This window comes from Hydra vulgaris, chromosome 08, assembly GCF_038396675.1.
Source record: "Hydra vulgaris chromosome 08, alternate assembly HydraT2T_AEP".
Taxonomy (NCBI): domain Eukaryota; kingdom Metazoa; phylum Cnidaria; class Hydrozoa; order Anthoathecata; family Hydridae; genus Hydra; species Hydra vulgaris.
The window spans coordinates 40,292,233-40,312,975 of record NC_088927.1 but is presented as its reverse complement, the minus strand read 5'-3'; the positions used below and the strand labels follow the sequence as shown (position 1 = coordinate 40,312,975).

At 26.6% G+C, this 20,743-nt stretch overlaps 1 protein-coding gene across 1 annotated transcript in view; it reads right to left on the bottom strand.

The window, feature by feature from the left end:
• LOC100198168 (tether containing UBX domain for GLUT4) overlaps nucleotides 1-19,990 on the bottom strand; it is a 45,192-nt gene extending 25,202 nt beyond the window's left edge. Inside the window, exons 1-8 of the mRNA XM_065803705.1 lie at nucleotides 19,955-19,990; nucleotides 19,723-19,813; nucleotides 19,559-19,617; nucleotides 18,344-18,444; nucleotides 17,799-17,913; nucleotides 15,267-15,318; nucleotides 2,357-2,430; nucleotides 668-717 (exon numbers count right to left, since the gene is read on the bottom strand). Coding sequence (XP_065659777.1) covers nucleotides 668-717; nucleotides 2,357-2,430; nucleotides 15,267-15,318; nucleotides 17,799-17,913; nucleotides 18,344-18,444; nucleotides 19,559-19,617; nucleotides 19,723-19,806 — 535 coding nt within the window. The 5' untranslated portion in view covers nucleotides 19,807-19,813; nucleotides 19,955-19,990. The remainder of the gene's footprint in view (nucleotides 1-667; nucleotides 718-2,356; nucleotides 2,431-15,266; nucleotides 15,319-17,798; nucleotides 17,914-18,343; nucleotides 18,445-19,558; nucleotides 19,618-19,722; nucleotides 19,814-19,954) is intronic.
• Nucleotides 19,991-20,743: the final 753 nt, after the last annotated feature.

Below are 20,743 nucleotides of genomic sequence, written 5' to 3'. Positions count from 1 at the left end.
TCAGAGCCGATATTGAACCTCAGACCTCTTGATTTTGAAAAAGAACTCCAACCACTGCACGACGGCTGCTATGTAGTTATTTCTCATTTTTACTAGTAACTGTTACAAATTGTTCCTTATATGGATTTATTTCCTGTACAATGTATAATGCCTAATTTTTTGTTGTATTTATAACTCTACATGATTATGTACTTTATCGATAAAATGAAAAGAAAAATATTTACCATGCATTCTACTTTGATAATAATAATGATTTCATTTAACTTAAAAATTGATTGTTTTGTCAAAATAATCATTTTTATTGAAACTGAAGTAGAAAGCTAAATATTTATGATGAAAAAAAAGTATTACATAATTCGAAATCAGCATATAAAAAAAAAAAAAAAGTGGTTAAACTGCACAAAATCCGAAAAATGTTAATTTTAACCCCCTCCCCTTTCTACAGTTAAATTAAATGCAAAAATTGCAGTACACGAAAATATACAATTCATGAAAGTATAGAGTCAGATTAGAAAAAAAAATAAGTGACATCAACTTCTAGTTGTAGGTCCTTATTCCTTGTGAACATAATTATAATTATTAAATTATTAGAGCATGAACATGAAGAAGAACATGAAGAAGCATGGCATGTTTATGCATTTGTTTAAAACTTTAAAAAAAATCATACCAACATGAACACTTTCACTTTCCAAGACAGCATCATCACGAAAAAGCAATCTATAAATTAAAAACAAATATAAAACAAAATATTTTTTAAAATGATTTATATTTGTATTTATTTATAACAATTCAAAATCGAGGGAATGTCAATCTTTTGCTTTGTGTAGTATTTTTTGTAGTAGTTTTGTTTTGGAGGTTAACATATGGGAGCTTGCGATTTTTCTTTTAATATTTCAAAAAAGATTTTTTAACTCAATATTTATATGCACAATTATTACATTCTGTTTACTCTTGTGGATTTAAATATCCTAACTTTAGCAAATTCGAATGCAAATGTTTCTATTGTTTTACTTTAGAGAATCTGTGTATAATTTTGAATATTGTACTTAATGGGTGGACATGGAATCCAGTCATCTTAAAATTGAATCAACTCTAATATCTAATAATAATAAATAATCTAAACCACAAATGCTTCTTATTTCTTTTATTTTTTTAATTAACAAAGTTTTACTAAGTATAAAATATTGTTTTGCATGTTTTTAGTTTTACTTTCAAAAAATTCTGAGAAAATTTTTGATTTTGAGAAAAATTTCAATGTCAGTTTTTAATCTAATTTAATTATTATTGTAAAAAAAAACTCACTTTGTTTAGTTTAGATAAATTAATTATTTTCAAATTTTAAAAAGTAAGACTAAATGATACTTTAAAACAGTGTTTTAAAAGAAAATATAAAAAACAACAGCGAAAATAACAGCTTGTTTTTTATTTTAAAAGAAAATAATTTTCTTGTACAACATAGTGGCTTTAATGATTAATAAAGCGCTTTGAAAAAAGTTACCAAGTTACTAGTTATTTATCAATAATTATGTTTTGCCCAAGTGATTTCTTCTAGAAGAAGGAAATTGAGAAATATTTACTGAACTATATTGATGAAAATATAAAACTTCAAAATAAGGTAACTAAAGTTAAATATGGGCCAGATATAAAAAAGGTACCCAAAACAATAATAATAATAAAGAACGTCTAACAAAAATATATCAAGACTGAGTTTGAAAAACAAATACCATTAATTATGGACTGCAAGATAAGATGGAGCAACCTTCTACCAACATTTTTGTGTAGAAATTTTTACCAAGTAAAAAAACAATTTATACAAAAAGCCTTAATTGATATTTACCTAATCCAATATAGCTCTATCAAATGATGAAGTAACAATATTATTTCAAATCTAGTTCCTATGCAAGCAACATTAAGAACACTTTTTCGCTGGGAATCCCAGCGAAAAAGTGTTCTTAATGTTGCTTGTAATGTAGCTGTAAACAGGGTAATATCCCAGCCTGGCTGGGATATTACCCTGTTTACAGCTAACGCTGCTATTAATTTTATGCTAACCAAATTAAAAGATCCCAATAATAACATACAAAAACACACAAAAGCAAGAGTTTGCATGCAACTTAAATATTTTGTATAAATAAATGATGAACTGATGATGAGCGTACTTCTGCAATAACTGATGAGTGGACTTGCAATGTTCAAGTCAAGGAAGAAATAATTACCTTCATTTAAAAGTCAAAAAATATTAGCAGAACTGCTCAAAAGCCTGCTTCCAATCTTTAGCACCACTTCTGATACACTCAATAAAATTTAAGAACCATAATGAATAACTTATTTAGTTAATTGCAAAATACAAACTTACCTAATGATTGCTCTTCCCTGAAGGATTCCCATTGATTTTAATGTTGTTTCAGCTAAAAGACTTAATCCTTTGTACTAAAATTTAAAAAAAAAACAAGTAATAATAACTGCCAATAACAACCGTTAACTGCAAAAAAAAACTTATCCAAATAAATGAAAAATAACTAAATAGTTTAAATTCCTTATAATAAGTTAATCTATCGATCATTATAAATGTCATAAATCACTAAATCACATAAATCACCAAAAACTAATAATTAACTGTTCCGACTCAACAGAAAGAATATAACATTAATAACATAAAAAATATCATTATATGTACACATGAAAAACCTCATTGATAACATTATAGTAAAACAGCCATCAGTAAGGGCTTGAATACATACATTGACTGAGGGTTAAGGCTTGGTCAGGTAAAGTCTAGATATAAACTTTTGTTTTCTTTATTGTTAGTTTTTTTGTTAGTTGTTTTGTTAGTTTTATTGTTAGTTGTTTTGCTTTCTTTATTGATAGTTTGTTTGATTTAAAGTTTGAAAAATTAAAGCGCACGTTTTTACGTGCGCTTTAATTTTTCAAATACATATATATATATATATATATATATATGTATATATATATGTATATATATATACATATATATATATATATATATATGTATATATATATACATACATATATATATATATACATATATTTATATATATACATATATATACATATATATATATATGTATATATATATATATATATATATATATATATATCTGTATATATATATCTATATATATATCTATATATATCTATATCTATATATATATCTATATATATATATATATATATATATATATATATATATATATATATATATATATATATATATATATATATATATATATATATATATATATATACATATACATATACATATATAAATATATATATATATACATATATACATATATACATATATATATATATATATATATATATATATATATATATATATATATATATATATATATATATATATATATATATATATATATATATATATATATAATTGCTCTGTTCTTTTAAGAACATTGAGCACTCTATTGTGTAGAATACTTTTTAAAGTTGTTTAAAGATATATATATATATATATATATATATATATATATATATATATATATATATATATATATATATATATCTATATATATATATAGATATATATATATATATCTGTATATATATAGGGGAGAGTGGTGTACCTCGGAGGTATTTTCAAACTTTTACAAATATTTAAAAAAATACTTACAACATTTTCTGTAATAATATATTTTCATTAACTTTATGATATTAGTTACTCTAGGATTTTTTGCAAAACATCCAGACATATATTTTATCAAATATTTTTTTCAAGTTTAAAAAACAGCTTACATTACAGCCAAGGTACACTACCGGTGGTGTACCTTAGAGGTATGTATTTTGTATCTTGGAGGTATTATTGTTTTAACAGATTAAGTACTCAACATGGTAGAAATTTGATATGTTTACTTATAGGGTAATTGAACTTCACATCAGAGATTATTAATCTATCTAGTTAGACTTATATAAACTATATATTAATTGATACTTATGTTAAAATTATATATTATTACAAATTTAAACTAATTTATACTTAGAAGTATTAAAAACTTACCAAAGAAATAATGTTGATTAAGAAAAGAGTAATAACAAATATTTACATTAAAGTTTAGTAATAATAAGCATTTCACTTTGATTTAGCATTTGTCTAATTTTAAATATATATATATATATATATATATATATATATATATATATATATATATATATATATATATATATATATATATATATATATATATATATATATATATATATATATATATATATATATATATATATATATATATATATATATATATAGTAGGGTGGTGCACGAATACATGGACATTTTAAAAAGTTTCAAAAATGAATGTGGTACCTTTTTATTTTGTTCCAATATCATGATATTGACTCCTGCAAAAGTTTTGCAAATTTGAATGACTTTTATGAATCGCAATGAGGTTGCTCATTGCCATTTTTCATTTTTTGGTTATTATTATTTTCCTATTGTGATGTTACGGTAAATTTTTTAATTTGTTTATTTATCTATTTATTTTATTACGAAGTAATAAAATAAATAGGTAAATAATTACTAGTATTTGTTATTTTATTACTTTATTAACATTATATTTTTATTCTTGTTCTTATTATTTATTCAATAACAAATAAAAAAAAATATGAAACGAGCTTTGGTAACACAAACAGCAGATAAAAATTTGTGAAGAAATTGATCAAATTTTTTATAACACATGCTGATGCCATGATTGTTATAAAATTGAAGAAGACCGACTATTTCTAATGGATCAGCAAGGTAAATGTAAAGAATACATGACCGGAGTTGACATGGCATTAGCAAAAACAGAAGAACCTGTTCAGAAAAGATAAGAATTAGAAGAGTTCAAGCATTGTTAGGAAAAAAAACAAAAAAAGAAGCTGAAAATACAAATCACATTGATTTAATGCACCCATCTGACAAGTCTACATATGGTATCCAAACCTCAGATGAAAAATTTATATAAAACTACGCACGAGAGTTAATGTAAAACTGTGCACAAGAGTTAATGACTTTAACTAATCATCTTTATTAACAATGATTTTAATGAGCATAGATAAAAAATTATTTTAAATCTCTGCTTATTAGAATTAGAGATAAAATTATTTGTATATAACTGATAACATTTTCTTTTCCAACTGTACTTTTTTCTTGTTATCGTTTTTATTTTCCTTAATTCATTTTTTTCATTGATTTTTTTCTTAGCTTTTTCTCGCCAATTCAAAGTCATTGCAATGAATTTATTTTTGAATAAATTTAAAATTATCAATTGTGCCTTGGCATATTTTTTTATTTCTAATATCGAATTATAATAAAATAATCAAGTAAACAGACAAATAAAGAGACAAACAACACTTTCATTTTTCAGTAGCATTTCATAAAATGATTTCTTATAGTATTAAATCAATCCTCTTTGCAAGGTCATTGCAAACGGTGCTTGTGTTTTTTTTAAATGATGGAAAAAAAAAAAAGGAAATAAAGAAAGAAAATCAAAAACTTAAAATTTTAATTGTCCATTGTTTAAATTAAAAATTCAAAAAGAAAAACCAAAAAAAAACGAAGAGTAAAAAAGCTATATTATAAAAAAGTAAAAAACTTAAATAATAAACATTTAAAAAACAAACGAAAGAAAATTTGAACATCGATATTCCACAGACATTTTTATATATATATATTTTTTTGTTATTGTTGCATTTATTATTTTTATCATACTTTTAATATTACATTAATTTTTATTCATATTACTACAATTTATTACTAGATTACTTATTTTCATATATTATAATATATAATATTTATTTATACTATTGTTATATTTTTAATTTACATTTTTCTTTTATTTAGCTTTATTTATTCATTTAATTTGATTTGATAACTTTCTTCAATATTTTTGTTTTTGTTATACTTAACTATTTGTGTGGCTGTTGTGTTATTATTTAAACTGCCATTATTATTATTTATTATAATTGTTAGTATTTCGATGTTGTAATTGCTTGTTCCTAATAATCTATTTATTAGTATTATTTATTTAAACTATTACTAATAACAAAGCTATTTACTTCCTATTTATTGTTTATTACTCTCTAATATGCAGTTCCACTATGGCTCCTCTCTAATATGCAGTTCCACTATGGCTCCTCTCTAATATGCAGTTCCACTATGGCTTTAAACATTTGTGTAAAAAAAAAAAAACTAGTCAAAGTTGCCGCTCAACTCAATGCAATTTTAGTTTAATTTGGACAACAAAATGTGATAGGCTTAATGGTACTAAGTACAGTTTACTACAATTAAATTGCTCGTTGCGCATTGTGTAAACTGCACTAAAAGTATCTTGCCATTCACAGATGTACCAGAATTTAAATTGCTATTTTCTTCTGATAAAATTTTTAAAACTGATGATAAAAACCTTTTCTTGTTTTTTTATTTAAATAAAGCCTCTAATCAAATTAATAATTACGTTTCACCTCATGTTTTTGATTCCAAATAAGAAATTTCTTCTTCATTAGACATAGTTTGTAAATATTATGACATAAGCAAATTATACACACCAAACTTTAATAAAATAAATGCTCTCTCCTTTTTTAATCTAAACATATCATTGTTACAAAAACACCAAGAATTTAAACATAATACTACCATTAATTAATTTTGATTTTTTCATTATTGGTATAACTGCAACAAGGTTAAAAAAAGGAACAGCCTCAATTCATCTGATTCTTATTAATAATTAGAAAATTGAGCAAACACTAACAGAATCCTCTTGTGGTAGTATATTATTATACTTATCAAAAAAACTAATATACAAATGAAGAGATTTAATGATTTACACATCTAATTGTTTAGAATCCACACTTGTTGAAACTATTTTTTCTAAAAAGTCTAATATTATTGTTGGTTGCATTTATAGACACCCTTGCATGGATATCAATATTTTTAATAATATCATGTCTGTCCTACTTTAAAAAGTATCTGCTGAAAATAAATTTGTTTTTTTACTTGGTGATCTGTTACAACCAAATAATGACATTGCGGCGTCTGATATTTTAAACTAATTTTCTTTTTATAATATTCGTGCTTTCATTACTTTGCCTACTAGAATTATTGATCACTCTGCTACAATTATTGATAATATTTAATAATATTTTCTCTAATTTAATAACTTTTAAGGGGTAAACAGATTCTATCTGTTGACCAGCCTCGCACCCCTTCTTCATCTATTAGGCTGGCGCAGATGTATTTTTAATACATTGTTTCCAGTTTAGGATGTTGAATGCTGGATCTTCTTGACTCTATGCATGGGTTTGCTTGTGTCACTGTTTTTATGACTAGGCAACTCATTCTATTATCTCCTTATGAGGGTACAGCTCTAAAACTCAGTTTTATGGTTCTGAGGCCGGCTGGTAGTCAGGTTTCCCGAACTCTGTGGTAGCTCTCAGAGAGGCTGATTCCATCAACAGCTGAAAAATATCAAAGTATTAACAGTGCCATGTTGCGCATGGATGGTGTCCCTGTTTGTACTTTTGGTGTGCATTGCGGAGGCCACATTTGGAGCCCTTTGTTACGGCTTAGGGTTTATTAGTAGTAATGAGGCAATTGCTTGGGCTATTAAGCGGTGTTCTGAGTACTATCTATGCTTTGAGTCAAGTTCTTCAATCTAATTTAAAAATGAATAAAGTACCAAAAACTATAAAACACAAAAAACCATCATCATCACCAAGTTCTCTAAACTTATCATTCACTAATATTCGTGGTCTTCGAAGTAACTTTTCTTCTGTTGAGTCTTATCTCTTGCAAAGTTCACCAGACCTACTTGCTCTTTGTGAGACTAATTTGAGTTCGGCTGTCTCATCTTGTGATCTTAGTGTTGATGGTTATCTTCCTCTGATTCGTAAAGACTCCAATAGCCACATGCTTGGCCTGGGCATTTACATTCGTAAGAATTCACCTGTTTGTCGTGAAACTAGGTTTGAATCCACAGACTATTCTTTCATGTGCTTTCGTTTAGCACCACTTCACGCTATTGCCTTTCTCTTTGTTCTATATCGATCTCCTTCATCTCAAGACTGTACACTTTTTGATGTTATTTCTGATCATATTGACCAAGCCCTCTCTCTTTATCCATCAGCTAATATAGTTGTTGTCGGTGACTTTAATGCTCACCACTCTGAATGGCTTGGCTCTAGTGTCAGTGACTCTGCAGGCATTAAAGCCCACAACTTTTGCCTTTCTCAATCCCTAACTCAAATAGTCAACTTTCCAACTCGCTTTCCTGACAACCCTAATCATTTACCTTCTCTACTCGACTTATGTCTTGTTTCTGATCCTAGTCAGTGCTCAGTTTCTCCACATTCACCCTTAGGTGCTTCTGATCACAGTTTGATCTCTTTAAAACTAATATCTCATTCTTCTTCATCACCTGAATACCCCTACTATCGAACCTCTTACAACTACAGTAAAGCTGACTGGGATTCTTTCCGTGATTTTCTTCGTGATGGCCCTTGGGTAGAAATTTTTCAACTTCCTGTCGACAAATGTGCTTCTTATATAACTTCGTGGATTCAGGCTGGCATGGAATCTTTTATTCCCTCTCGACGATTCCAGGTCAAGCCTCACTCTCCTCCATGGTTTTCCTCACACTGTGCTGCTGCGATTGCCAATCGAAACCGTTACTTCCATATTTATCAGCAAAACAATTCTCCAGAAAACAGACGTCTTTTCATTACTGCTAGAAACAACTGTAAAAAGGTTTTGTCTAACGCCAAAACCCGCTATTCTCAGGTCATGAAATCTCGTATCTCATCTCAAAAATTAGGCTCTCGTGACTTCTGGAGAATCTTTAATAATATCAATAATAAGGGCAAATCTATAATTCCACCTCTCTTGTATGGTTCAGACTTTGTCACCTCACCTAAAGACAAAGCCGAACTGTTTGCTAAAAACTTTTCATCAATATCATCTCTTGATTCCACTAATTGCGTTCTACCTGATATTGCCAACAAACAGGTTGATTCATTGCTTGACATTCATATCACTTCAGCATCTGTATCTAAAGTGATTTCCTGTCTAGACTCTTCTACAGCTTGTGGCCCAGACAACATACCTGTTATTGTCTTGCAGAAGTGTTCTCCAGAGCTGTCGTCTATACTCTCAAAACTATTCAACAAGTGCTTATCAGAGTCTTGTTTTCCAGCCTGCTGGAAAGCCGCATCTGTTATCCCTATCTTCAAAAATTCTGGGGAGCGATCTGATTCGTCTAACTACCGTCCCATAAGTCTTCTTCCTATCATAAGCAAGGTTTTTGAATCTTTAATTAACAAACACTTAATTTCTCATCTTGAATCTAATAACTTACTTTCTGACCATCAATATGGATTTCGATCTTCTCGTTCTACAGCTGATTTGCTAACAGTAATAACTGACAGGTTTTATCGTGCATTAGATGAAGGTGGAGAGGTTAAGGCCATCGCTCTTGACATTTCAAAAGCGTTTGATAAAGTTTGGCATGCTGGTCTTCTCCATAAGCTTTCTTCTTATGGTGTATCCGGCAACATCTTTAAGATCATTGAATCCTTCCTTTCCAATCGTAGCATAAAAGTTGTCCTCGATGGACAACACTCTTCTTCTTATTCTGTAACTTCAGGGGTTCCTCAAGGTTCTATCCTTGGCCCTATACTCTTTTTAATTTACATTAACGATCTTCCAGATATTGTCACATCTAAGGTGGCATTGTTTGCTGATGATACTACCATTTATTCTTGTCGTGATAAGAAACCAACACCCTCTGATTGCCTGGAGGGGGCATTTGAGCTTGAAAAGGATCTCACTTCTGCTACAGCATGGGGCTCACAGTGGCTGGTGAACTTTAATTCAGATAAAACTCAATTTTTTTCAGCCAATCGTTATCGCAATAATTTAGATCTTCCTATATTTATGAACGGTGATGTACTCGATGAGTCACCTACTCTTCATCTTCTAGGATTAACTCTTACTTCCAATCTTTCTTGGAAACCATATATTAAATCAGTTGCAAAATTAGCATCTGCTAAGGTTGCATCTCTTTATCGAGCTCGCCACTTTCTTACTCTGGATTCTATTCTCTACCTCTATAAATCTCAAATCCGGCCTTGTATGGAATACTGTTGCCATATCTGGGGCGGATCTTCTAATGATGCCCTTTCTCTTTTAGACAAGGTGCAAAAACGCATTGTAAACATAGTTGGACCTGCTCTTGCAGCCAACCTTCAACCATTATCACTTCGTCGTAATGTTGCTTCTCTTTCTCTTTTCTACAAATACTATAATGGGCACTGCTCGAAAGAGCTAGCGTCTCTTGTGCCATCTACTAAAATTCATTCTCGTGTTACTCGTCATTCAATTAAGTGTCATCCTTTTTCTGTGACTGTTCCTAAGTGCTCCAAAAACGCTTATTCGTCTAGTTTTTTTCCTCGAACATCAGCTCTTTGGAATTCGCTTCCTTCATCTTGCTTTCCTGATTCATATAATTTGCAATCTTTTAAATCGTCCGTCAATCGTTATCTTGCTCTACAATCTTCATCTTTTCTCTTACAGTAACTTCCAACTTTAATTAGTGGCTGCTTGCAGCCTTGTTGGAAGCGAAGATGTTTAAAAAAAAAAAAAAAAAAAAAAAACTAATGAAACTATTCTGATCACTTACATAAGGTTTATATTTGTCCCAATTTCAATAAATTATTTGTACCACACAGACGCAATTATATAGCAGGAGTTTTAAAAATTTTAATAAAGAAAAATGTTGATTTAAACCATGGATTACAAAAAGAATTATAAAACCTATTCAAGTGCGCAATCTTTTCCAACAAAAAAATGTAAAGATCTAAAGTTTTTATATATATATAAATAAATTTGGAAGTACTTTTAAGAGATATAAATATATGATAATTACATTAATTAAACTTAGTAAAAAAATCCATTTCTCAGAAAATGTAAAAGATTTTCACGAACTTTGCAAAGTTCGTGATGCAAACTTTCCAAATTTGGAAAGGCATTAACATTCTAATTAATGTCAAAAATTTTAATAAATCATCCCTCAACTTTTTGCAAGAAAATGGAACTTATATAACTGAACCAACTCTAATCTCTGAAACATTTAACACTATTTTTACAAATGTTGCTCTTAAACTCAAATCAAATATTAATTTGTCTTATGTTAACTATTAAAAACATCTTAAATATCCAAATTTACAGTTAATTTTTATCTCCAACAAGTGTTCCTGAAATTTCATCTCTTATAAATAAATTGAATCTAAAAAAAGCATTAGGTCCAAACAGTATTTCCATGAACATTCTTATAGATTTTAACAATAAATTTTCAAATATTCTTACTCAACTATTTAATACCTCATTCATAAATTGAACATTTTTCTTTATATTTTAAAATTATCTTGTGTTATACCAATATTTAAAAATGGCTCTAAAATTTCATGTACTAACTGAAGACCTATTTGTCTTTTCTAAACTTTTTAATTGTTTAAATGATTTTCAATTTAGTTTTTGATCAAAACATTCTACTTGCCATGCATTAATAAGTATAACAGAAAAATTCAGAAAAGCTTTTGATACTGGTCATTTCATTTGTGGTGTTTTTATGGATTTACAAAAGGTTTTTGGTACTGTTTACCATAGTATTTTGATTTCTAAATTAGAACAATATTGAATTTGTGGTATTGTAAATGGTTTCGATCTCAATTTTCAGATCGAAAACAATTTGTAGGTATTATTGGTTTTAATTCTAGTAATAAATCAGTTTTGTGTGGTGTTCCAAAAAATTTCGTTCTTGGTCCTTTTTCATTTTTAATCTACATTAATGACCTAACCAACGCTGTTACAAATCTCTTGCACATCAACAAATCGTGTCATTATGTAAAAATGTAGCATTATGTAAAAATGTTAATTCGTATCTAAAATATATAGTTCACTTGTTAAAATGCTAACCTAATATGTCTTAACAACAAAACACTGAAGTAATTTTTTTTTCATGTCCGAGAAAAAACTATCTCTTTAAAAATGCTGAAATCAAAATCAAAATTAATTTTGATTTTGATTTCATCATTTGAATTTGAAGAATCAATAACTTCTTTATGAAAATTGAAGTCATTATCTCAACAACTTCTTTATGAAATTGATTTCAATAGTTTCTGAATTGGTCTAAAACTGTTTCTATTTTTTAATAATTCTATTTTTTTGAAGTTGTGTTGATGCCAATGCAGTTGATTTATTGGAACTTGCTAATTTTTTTTTATAAAGCTGTTAGAGATTTTAAAATAATTGATTAACATTCCTATATATCTTCTATTATTAAGGGTGATTAACCAAAAAATTTAGGTCTTGATTCATAGTTAAAAATTTGGGTCTTGATTCAAAGTTAAAAATTTAGGTCTTGATTCATAGTTAAAAATTTAGGTCTTGATTCATAGTTAAAAATTTAGGTCTTGATTCATAGTTAAAAATTTAGGTCTTGATTCATAGTTAAAAATTTAGGTCTTGATTGATTGACAGTTAAGTTTAGTAGCTCACCTTTGAATTCTTTAAGATTTTATTTTTCCTGTAAGGATTCCATCTTAAAGAAAATGTTTCAAGGTGAGGTCTTACAAATCATGTGCACAAAACCTTGAATGATTTAATATTCCAATAAATGAAAGTTCTTTTAAACACTCCAAGAATAGAGTTTTTGATGCAGCTTTTTGGTATTGGATTTCATATTTTCAGTTGTTTGTAATTATAATACCAAATAACTCTTTTCCTGTCGCTCTTAACCATTAATCTAATAAATTAAAAAAACTTCATCCAAAACTTCATGCTAAAAGTCTAACTAGTAAACAAACAAAAGTACAAAAACAAACAAAAAAGACCATGAAGTTGTTAGTTTAGTACTTCAATCTAAATCTAAAGTCAGGAAATAGTGTCTTCAAAAAAAACATAAAATGTGTTGGCAAAGATGCAGGAGCAGTTACAAAGATAAGATTTTGAAAAACTTATCAATAGAATGCACAATATGTTGCAGGTAGTGTTAAAAGCCAAAGGTTAATTTTTTTTTTTTTTAATGAGTAACAAATGATGTTCTTACCACAAAATTTATGCTCTTACTGCATAATTTATGCTCTTACTACATAATTTATGCTCTTACTACATAATTTATGCTCTTACTACATAATTTATGCTCTTACTACATAATTTATGCTCTTACCACAAAATTTATGCTCTTACTACATAATTTATGAAAAAGTAAAATAGTGGTAGAACACTCTGTGCACAATCAAAATGTTTAAATGACATCATACAAAAAGGTTCAAGGTTTAAATCCACCTGAGATCTATAAAATTAAAAAAAAAAATAGCCGACTGTAGTAGCTTTGGTGCATTAAGGAGGAAATTTAATTTAAAAAAAAAGTAATCCTTGAGTATTTTCTGGTATTGAAACCTGAAGCGAAAGTATGACCCAGATAAAATAATACAAATTAAAAAATTTTATACTTTCTTTTTTACAATATTTATGTTTTATATATTTTCGCTACAAATTATATTTATTTTATACTTTTGTGTCCTTCATCTTTTTATAAGTTTTTTACCCTTTTTATGTTTGCACAGACTCAATAAATTAAAAACTTGCTGTAACTAATTATATTAATATTTATAAACTATTTTGATGGGTGCAACTAATCAAGTTAAAATACGCTAAATTTAACAGTATCATAAATGACATTTTTTGATACTAAAAACACATTTAATAAATAACATCAACATTATTTATTATTTTTGATACTAAAAACACATTTAATAAATAACATCAACATTATTTATTATTTTTGATACTAAAAACACATTTATTACAACATTAATACTATTTAATATAATGGGTTATAACTAAAAAACAGTAATAACTTTGAAGGGGCTTAACTCCCTTGGTTAATGAGATAAAAACTTAATTAAAAAAAAAAAATTGTATTTTAGGTGGGCAATTTATTTGCATGTTAATTTTTTTCAATCAGACTATTGCGTCTTACATAGTCCAATCGGAGTTGACTCAGTATGTCATACAAGAGAATTTTCCATTTTAGAAAGGCAATACTTTATTCTATTGCATAATTTCTCGAGATTATCAGCTTTCTAACTATTCTCATACACTTTTCCTTTGAAAATACTCCAAAAATCCTCCAATTGAAAATAATCCAAAAATCAGATGACATTCAGGCAAATTTGCAGGGTTATCTTCTCTTTTGACAAAAATGATCTTTTTCTCATTCATGAGTATTGTACAGATTTTGCGTAATGAGACGATGCCAGACCAGGCCAAAATCAGAATGATACTTTTTGATAAATGGAATTAGTTTGTTCTTGATACAATCATTTTAGAGGACTTCTTAGTTGATTGCAAAGCCACTTTTTCTGAATATTTGCAAAGATATTCTTTTATTGGAAAAGCAAATCCAAACAAGTAATTTCTTTTCATATTTTGCAGTGTGGTTAAACTTGACACTTGTTGGTGTTTAAAAAACATCACTTAAATAATAAATATAATTTCCAATAGTCGAAGAGTGGTTAAATGTGAAGTAAGACTTGTTGTCATGGACTAACAATTTATTGGCAAAAATTCTATACCGCCAACTGCACTTCGTTCGATCTGTCTCTATTTGGTCACAAGTTCTTAATGGAACCTTCTTCTTCTTCCTTTGGCCTGATTAAGGACTTTGTTTTTAATGTTTTACTGCTATATACTTGGGTGCATTTAAATTTCAGAGCTGCTTGTGTTTGCAATATACTGTCTTTGTGGTCAAACATTATTTCAAGTCTTTTGATGTTCCTTTTTGTCATTATTTTAGCAATCCTACCACTTTCCAAGGAGCCTTTGGTGCCCAGAATTATTTTCAGCGCGTCAAATAATGGTATAAATAATGTTAATAAGAATTTTTTCAGCAAGAAAGTGATTAACTGTAAACTTTTCCCCTTTAGATTGATTTTTCAAATAGAAGCTGTACAAACATTTTGAACAGGCTTTATATTTTTCTTTCATTTTTCTCTGCAATGATAAATTATTTTAATTTAAAATAAAGCAAGTTTTGAAGAGAATTAAAAATGCTATAAACTAGGTAAGACTGCAACCATAATTAATATAAAGTATGTTACATAACTTTGTCTTCTAAGTCATTAAGATTTTTAGTTATAACCCGTTAATAGGTAATATTTAATAACAATTTTATCAAATTTGATTGTACCTCATGTTGCATATAAATACATACAGCTTCCGGTTTGGTCAACACTAGCCCACTAAATAGAAATGATTATAATTAAAAAATGTCAATATGCAAAAAAAGTTTAGTATGTTTAAAGTTTAGTATCAAGTTTAATAAATTAACACACAATAAATAAATATATATCTGTTATGATTATTTATCTATAAATAATTATATAATCCCCACCAAGTCCCTGGTAATACAGCGCTTAACTTATTTCTCCACGCAACGACCTTGTTTGTCAAGGTTTGTGTTTTGGAGTTAAAGAGTTGAGAGAGGGTTGTAACCACAATTAAAGTAGCCTTCTCAATTGTAGTGGCCGTGGTCTTGGGGAGGTGAATTAATATAATTTATCTATTACTGGTGCCGCTTTGCAGTAAGGTGATGGTGGTGGTGGTAATGGGGGGTTGCGCTTGTATAAAATTGCTTCTGTTGTACATTAGTTCACAATTGTTATTTTTTAAGATAATATCTTTTATATTTAAATATTATCTTATAACTTTCTTGTTAGGCGTAGTTTAAAATAGCGTAAGCTACTGTTATAATTCACAGCTTAAGTTATAATTTAAAGTTTAAGTTGTAGTTATAGTGTAATAATCAAGTTATAATGTAATGAGTTATAGTGTAATGAGCAAGTTATACTGTAATGAGCAAGTTATAGTGTAATGAGCAAGTTATGTAATAAAAAGTTGAGAAAAAAATTTGGTTTAACAAATGAAATTTCCTTATGTTTAAGTAAATATTTAAATTATTTTTTTGGAAAAAAATTTCAGAAGTAAAAATTTTTATAACTTAAATTTTCTATAATTTAATTTTTGGTTTATTGCTTGCAATAATCACTGGTTAAATATTTGCAATAGAATGTTTCTACTTTCAAAAATTATTTTCAAGGAACAAAAAATAATTAACTCTTTCGCTACCAGCCATTTTAACAAAAATCTTTTCGCTGTGACCGCACATTTTTTAAAATAAAATTTGGATGGCATAACATTGACAACTAATTAAAACTAGAATACTAAATCTTTTTAAAAGCATAACAAACTATATATCAATAGAAAGCTAAACAAATGAACTTTTCAATTAAATAAGTTTTTTAACACACATCACACTTTTTATAAATAGTAACTAAAACATTAAGTCCAAACAAAACTTATTTAATGTATAAAAAAAATGTTTTTCTTCAAAAGACTTTTGTAATTACTGAGCTAAATACTTATACACTTCTACAAGTTAAATACTTATACACTTCTTCAAGTTAAATACTTATACACTTCTACAAGTTAAATTTTACAGTGTTAACGCTGCTTTATTTAAGAACTAAACTTAAAGAAGTGTTTTTCATCAAGGATTACTCAAGATTCTTAAACTTTGTTAAGTGATAACTTTTTATAATTACACAAAATTATTGATTCTTTATTTATTATCGATTATGTAGAGAAATAATTAACCTTAAGAACAAACAAATTCTAGAAAGAAAACTTATGTACAAAACAATATAAAATGTGAAGCATACTTGAAAGCCGCTACCAGCAGCTTGTGGTCAATATTTTAAAAAATCAAAAGCCGCCATCAGCAGCTTGCGGTAGTGAAGGAGTTAACTATTCAAAATATTTATAATTTAAATAGATTTCTTTGTTAAAAGAAATTTAACTCAACTGGTTATTTTGATTTATTTAGTAAATTTACTGTGATGTACTTTTTCCATTAAGTAAATCAAGCTAAATATAACTTTAAAATATTATTGGCTTTCATGCAAAGATTTAAAGTAATTTAAATTCAAAAGCGCTTTAAGTTGAATGAAAATCTTCACGCAAGAGAGCAAATGATCATATTTATATTCAAAAGATAAATTTAGCGTGACTTACTTTATGAGCCCAAGTTTAACTTAGACAAAAATTTTACTTTTAAGAATGGCAAAAAAATGCTTAATTAAAAAATAAAATAAAAATAAACAGAAAAACCGCAAAAAAAAATTATTTTTAAGAAAAAACAAATCGCAAAGGTGTGAAGAGCAATTCGAGACTTGCGATATGCCTAATTTGAGCCCTGTATACATATATATATATATATATATATATATATATATATATATATATATATATATATATATATATATATATATATATATATAAATTAGTAAAAAGAAAAAAAATTAATATACTTTTTAATGAAGAAAATAATAAAACTAACTTTAAAATTTTAATGTAGAGAAAAAGGAAAATAGAATTAAAATTAAATGAACTTAAATCATTACTTAAATTTGAAAAGTATTTAACTTTAAATTCTTGATGAAAGTTGTAATCCTACTTTAAAGGATTACAGCAATGAATTAAAAATTAAAGTGTTTAAAGTAAAAATATAAACAAAAATAATTAACAAAATATATAAGAAATTATTTATCAATTTTCTCATTGAATTATTATTTAATCCATCCATAATGACTTATCGATAGTAATAAAATCTTGCAGTGTGCTTGCTAGCTTTTTATTTATGTATGCATTCATGATTACATACCTAGTTTGTTCAGTCCGTTTGAGAACATCCAATAATGACTGATTTGAAGAGAAACTGTGATGGTGCCTGGTTCCATCTTCCAATTGCAATGCAATGAGTATTGCCCCATCCAACCCTTTAAAAATATAACTACATTCACCCATTAAATTTTAAATCACAAAATTTTAATACACTAATTCAAACTATATTATATAAAGAATAATATATATTGTATAAAAATATTATATTTTACATAAAAGCACTTCAGTAGACAAGAAACAAAAATTTAATTGAGGATAGGGAGAGTGACAAAATAGAGATAAAATAGAAAATATGGGGAGTGACACAGGATATAATTAAAGACGGTGTGCAATACACAAAGAATTTATTGCCACCCATAATAGGATATGACAATAAAATCTTGCAATCGTGGGTGTGCATAGATATACTAATATCATACACAGCAACAACTTTTTGATATCATATATAGCAACAACATTCACACTATTTTAATACCAATATACTGTATATATGAAAATGCTGAAGATAATAAAGATTCAAATTACCTTTTCTGGGATTGAGAGATTTAACCATTTCAAGCTTTGCATTATTTGTAAAGTTCAAAAAGCGCACCAATGATGATAATGAAACAAATTTGTTTTGATGCCTGGTTGAAAGAGAAACAGGTGACATCAATAAGAATTACATTGATACAAAAAACTAAAATTGATATAAAATACATACAATTGTATGATTAACATCTATTACTAGTCATACGCAAGCGAATTTTCAAAATAATAATCAATAAATTTTCAAAAGTATAACTAATATCAGCCTATACTACAATATTATATTATTAGTAATGCAAAATTAATTAGTTAATTCAAAACCACAATCATTAAATCATTTCCATAATCATCAAGCCATACCGACAGTGAAGCAACCACTAGAGACAAAGGTCTAACAACAATGCTAAAAAAAGAGAACTACTCTGTAGTTCTCTTTTTTTACAATTGTAGCAAACACTTTGAAATCAGGGAGATAAACAAGTGAAAAAAAGAGAATAGTCTACTCAACTGTCGCAAAAACTTTAAAATCAGGGAGGTAAACAATATAAAATAATAAACAATAAATATTTATCACTGGTGATATAAAATAATAAACAATAGATACTTGATCACTGGTGATATAAAATAATAAACAATAGATATTTTATCACTGTAGATATAAAATAATAAACAATAGATACTTTATCACTGGTGATATAAAATAATAAACAACAGATATTTTATCACTGTAGATATAAAATAATAAACAACAGATATTTTATCACTGGAGATATAAAATAATAAACAATAGATATTTTATCACTGGTGATATAAAATAATAAACAATAGATATTTTATCACTGGTGATATAAAATAATAAACAATAGATATTTTATCACTGGAGATATAAAATAATAAACAATAGATATTTTATCACTGGTGATATAAAATAATAAACAATAGATATTTTATCACTGGTGATATAAAATAATAAACAATTGATATTTTATCACTGGTGATATAAAATAATAAACAATAGATATTTTATCACTGGTGATATAAAATAATAAACAATAGATATTTTATCACTGGTGATATAAAATAATAAACAATAGATATTTTATCACTGGAGATATAAAATAATAAACAATAGATATTGTATCACTGGTGATATAAAATAATAAACAATAGATATTTTATCACTGGTGATATAAAATAACATTAATAAAATACTTTAACTCATATTCATTTTCATCATATTCTTTTTCTTTTTCACAAACATCTTGTAAAATCTAGAATTATAACAGACAAAAGAATAATCATATTTAAAAAAAAAATAGTCTAAATTTCATTAAATTATATAACTACATAATTAAAAAAACATAAAATTAATAAACCTGCAATGCAGTCATTTGAGGTTGTGTCTTTACTTTTACCCTTCTTCCATTTGGGCATAACACTTCAACATATTTATTGCTCATTTATATTATTATTATTTATTTAACACTTCAACATATTTATTGCTCATTTATATTATTATTATTTATTTAACACTTCAACATATTTATTGCTCATTTATATTATTATTATTTATTTAACACTTCAACATATTTATTGCTCATTTATATTTTAATTGAAATTCTGTCACTAAAATTAAAGACATTTGATAAAAGTTTTTTTTTATTATTACTTTTAAGGTTGACGTAATCACACAGAAGAATATGTTTATACTCAAGTATTGAGATTAAAGCTCATTTATTACCAAGGGCTTAAAGAGTGTTAATTATGTGGCTACTAGCTAAGCTCTGAAAAAAGGTGTTTTCCTTTTGCACATAGCATATGTAAAACTTATAGAATATGTAAAAAAAATCTTGAATTATATGAATTAATTATTATTGAAATTTTTGCAAAATGTAAAAAATTATTCATTGTACACATTAAAAAAAAATTTTTATTAAAGAATTTATAAACCGTACATTTTTTTGAAAATTAAATATTTAATCTGCTTTCAAGGTAGTGCATTATTTCAGTGTTTTTAATTAAGAGTGCTGTTTTATGAGCCAAAGTGGTTTCAACATTTTCACTTACTTGTTAAGGTCTTCACAACTTCACTCGTGAAGCAAAGAAAAATCTTTGACTAGTAAAATTAGAATGTGATGGAATTTTGTAAATATTGTATATATAATGGTATTCAACATTCCTTGGCCATGATATTATAATCATAACAAAATTTTATTGCTATTAAAAAAAATTTGTAAAAATTTATTTTATGAAAAACTTATTGTTTTTTTTTTTTTTAAAAATAGAAAAATAAATTTGTAGATATTTCTCATATAAATGAGATAATTGAATAAAATAGTTTTAGATAAGTAAAGTTATGTTAAAAATTATTTAAAAAAAATAAGTTTATATCAATTA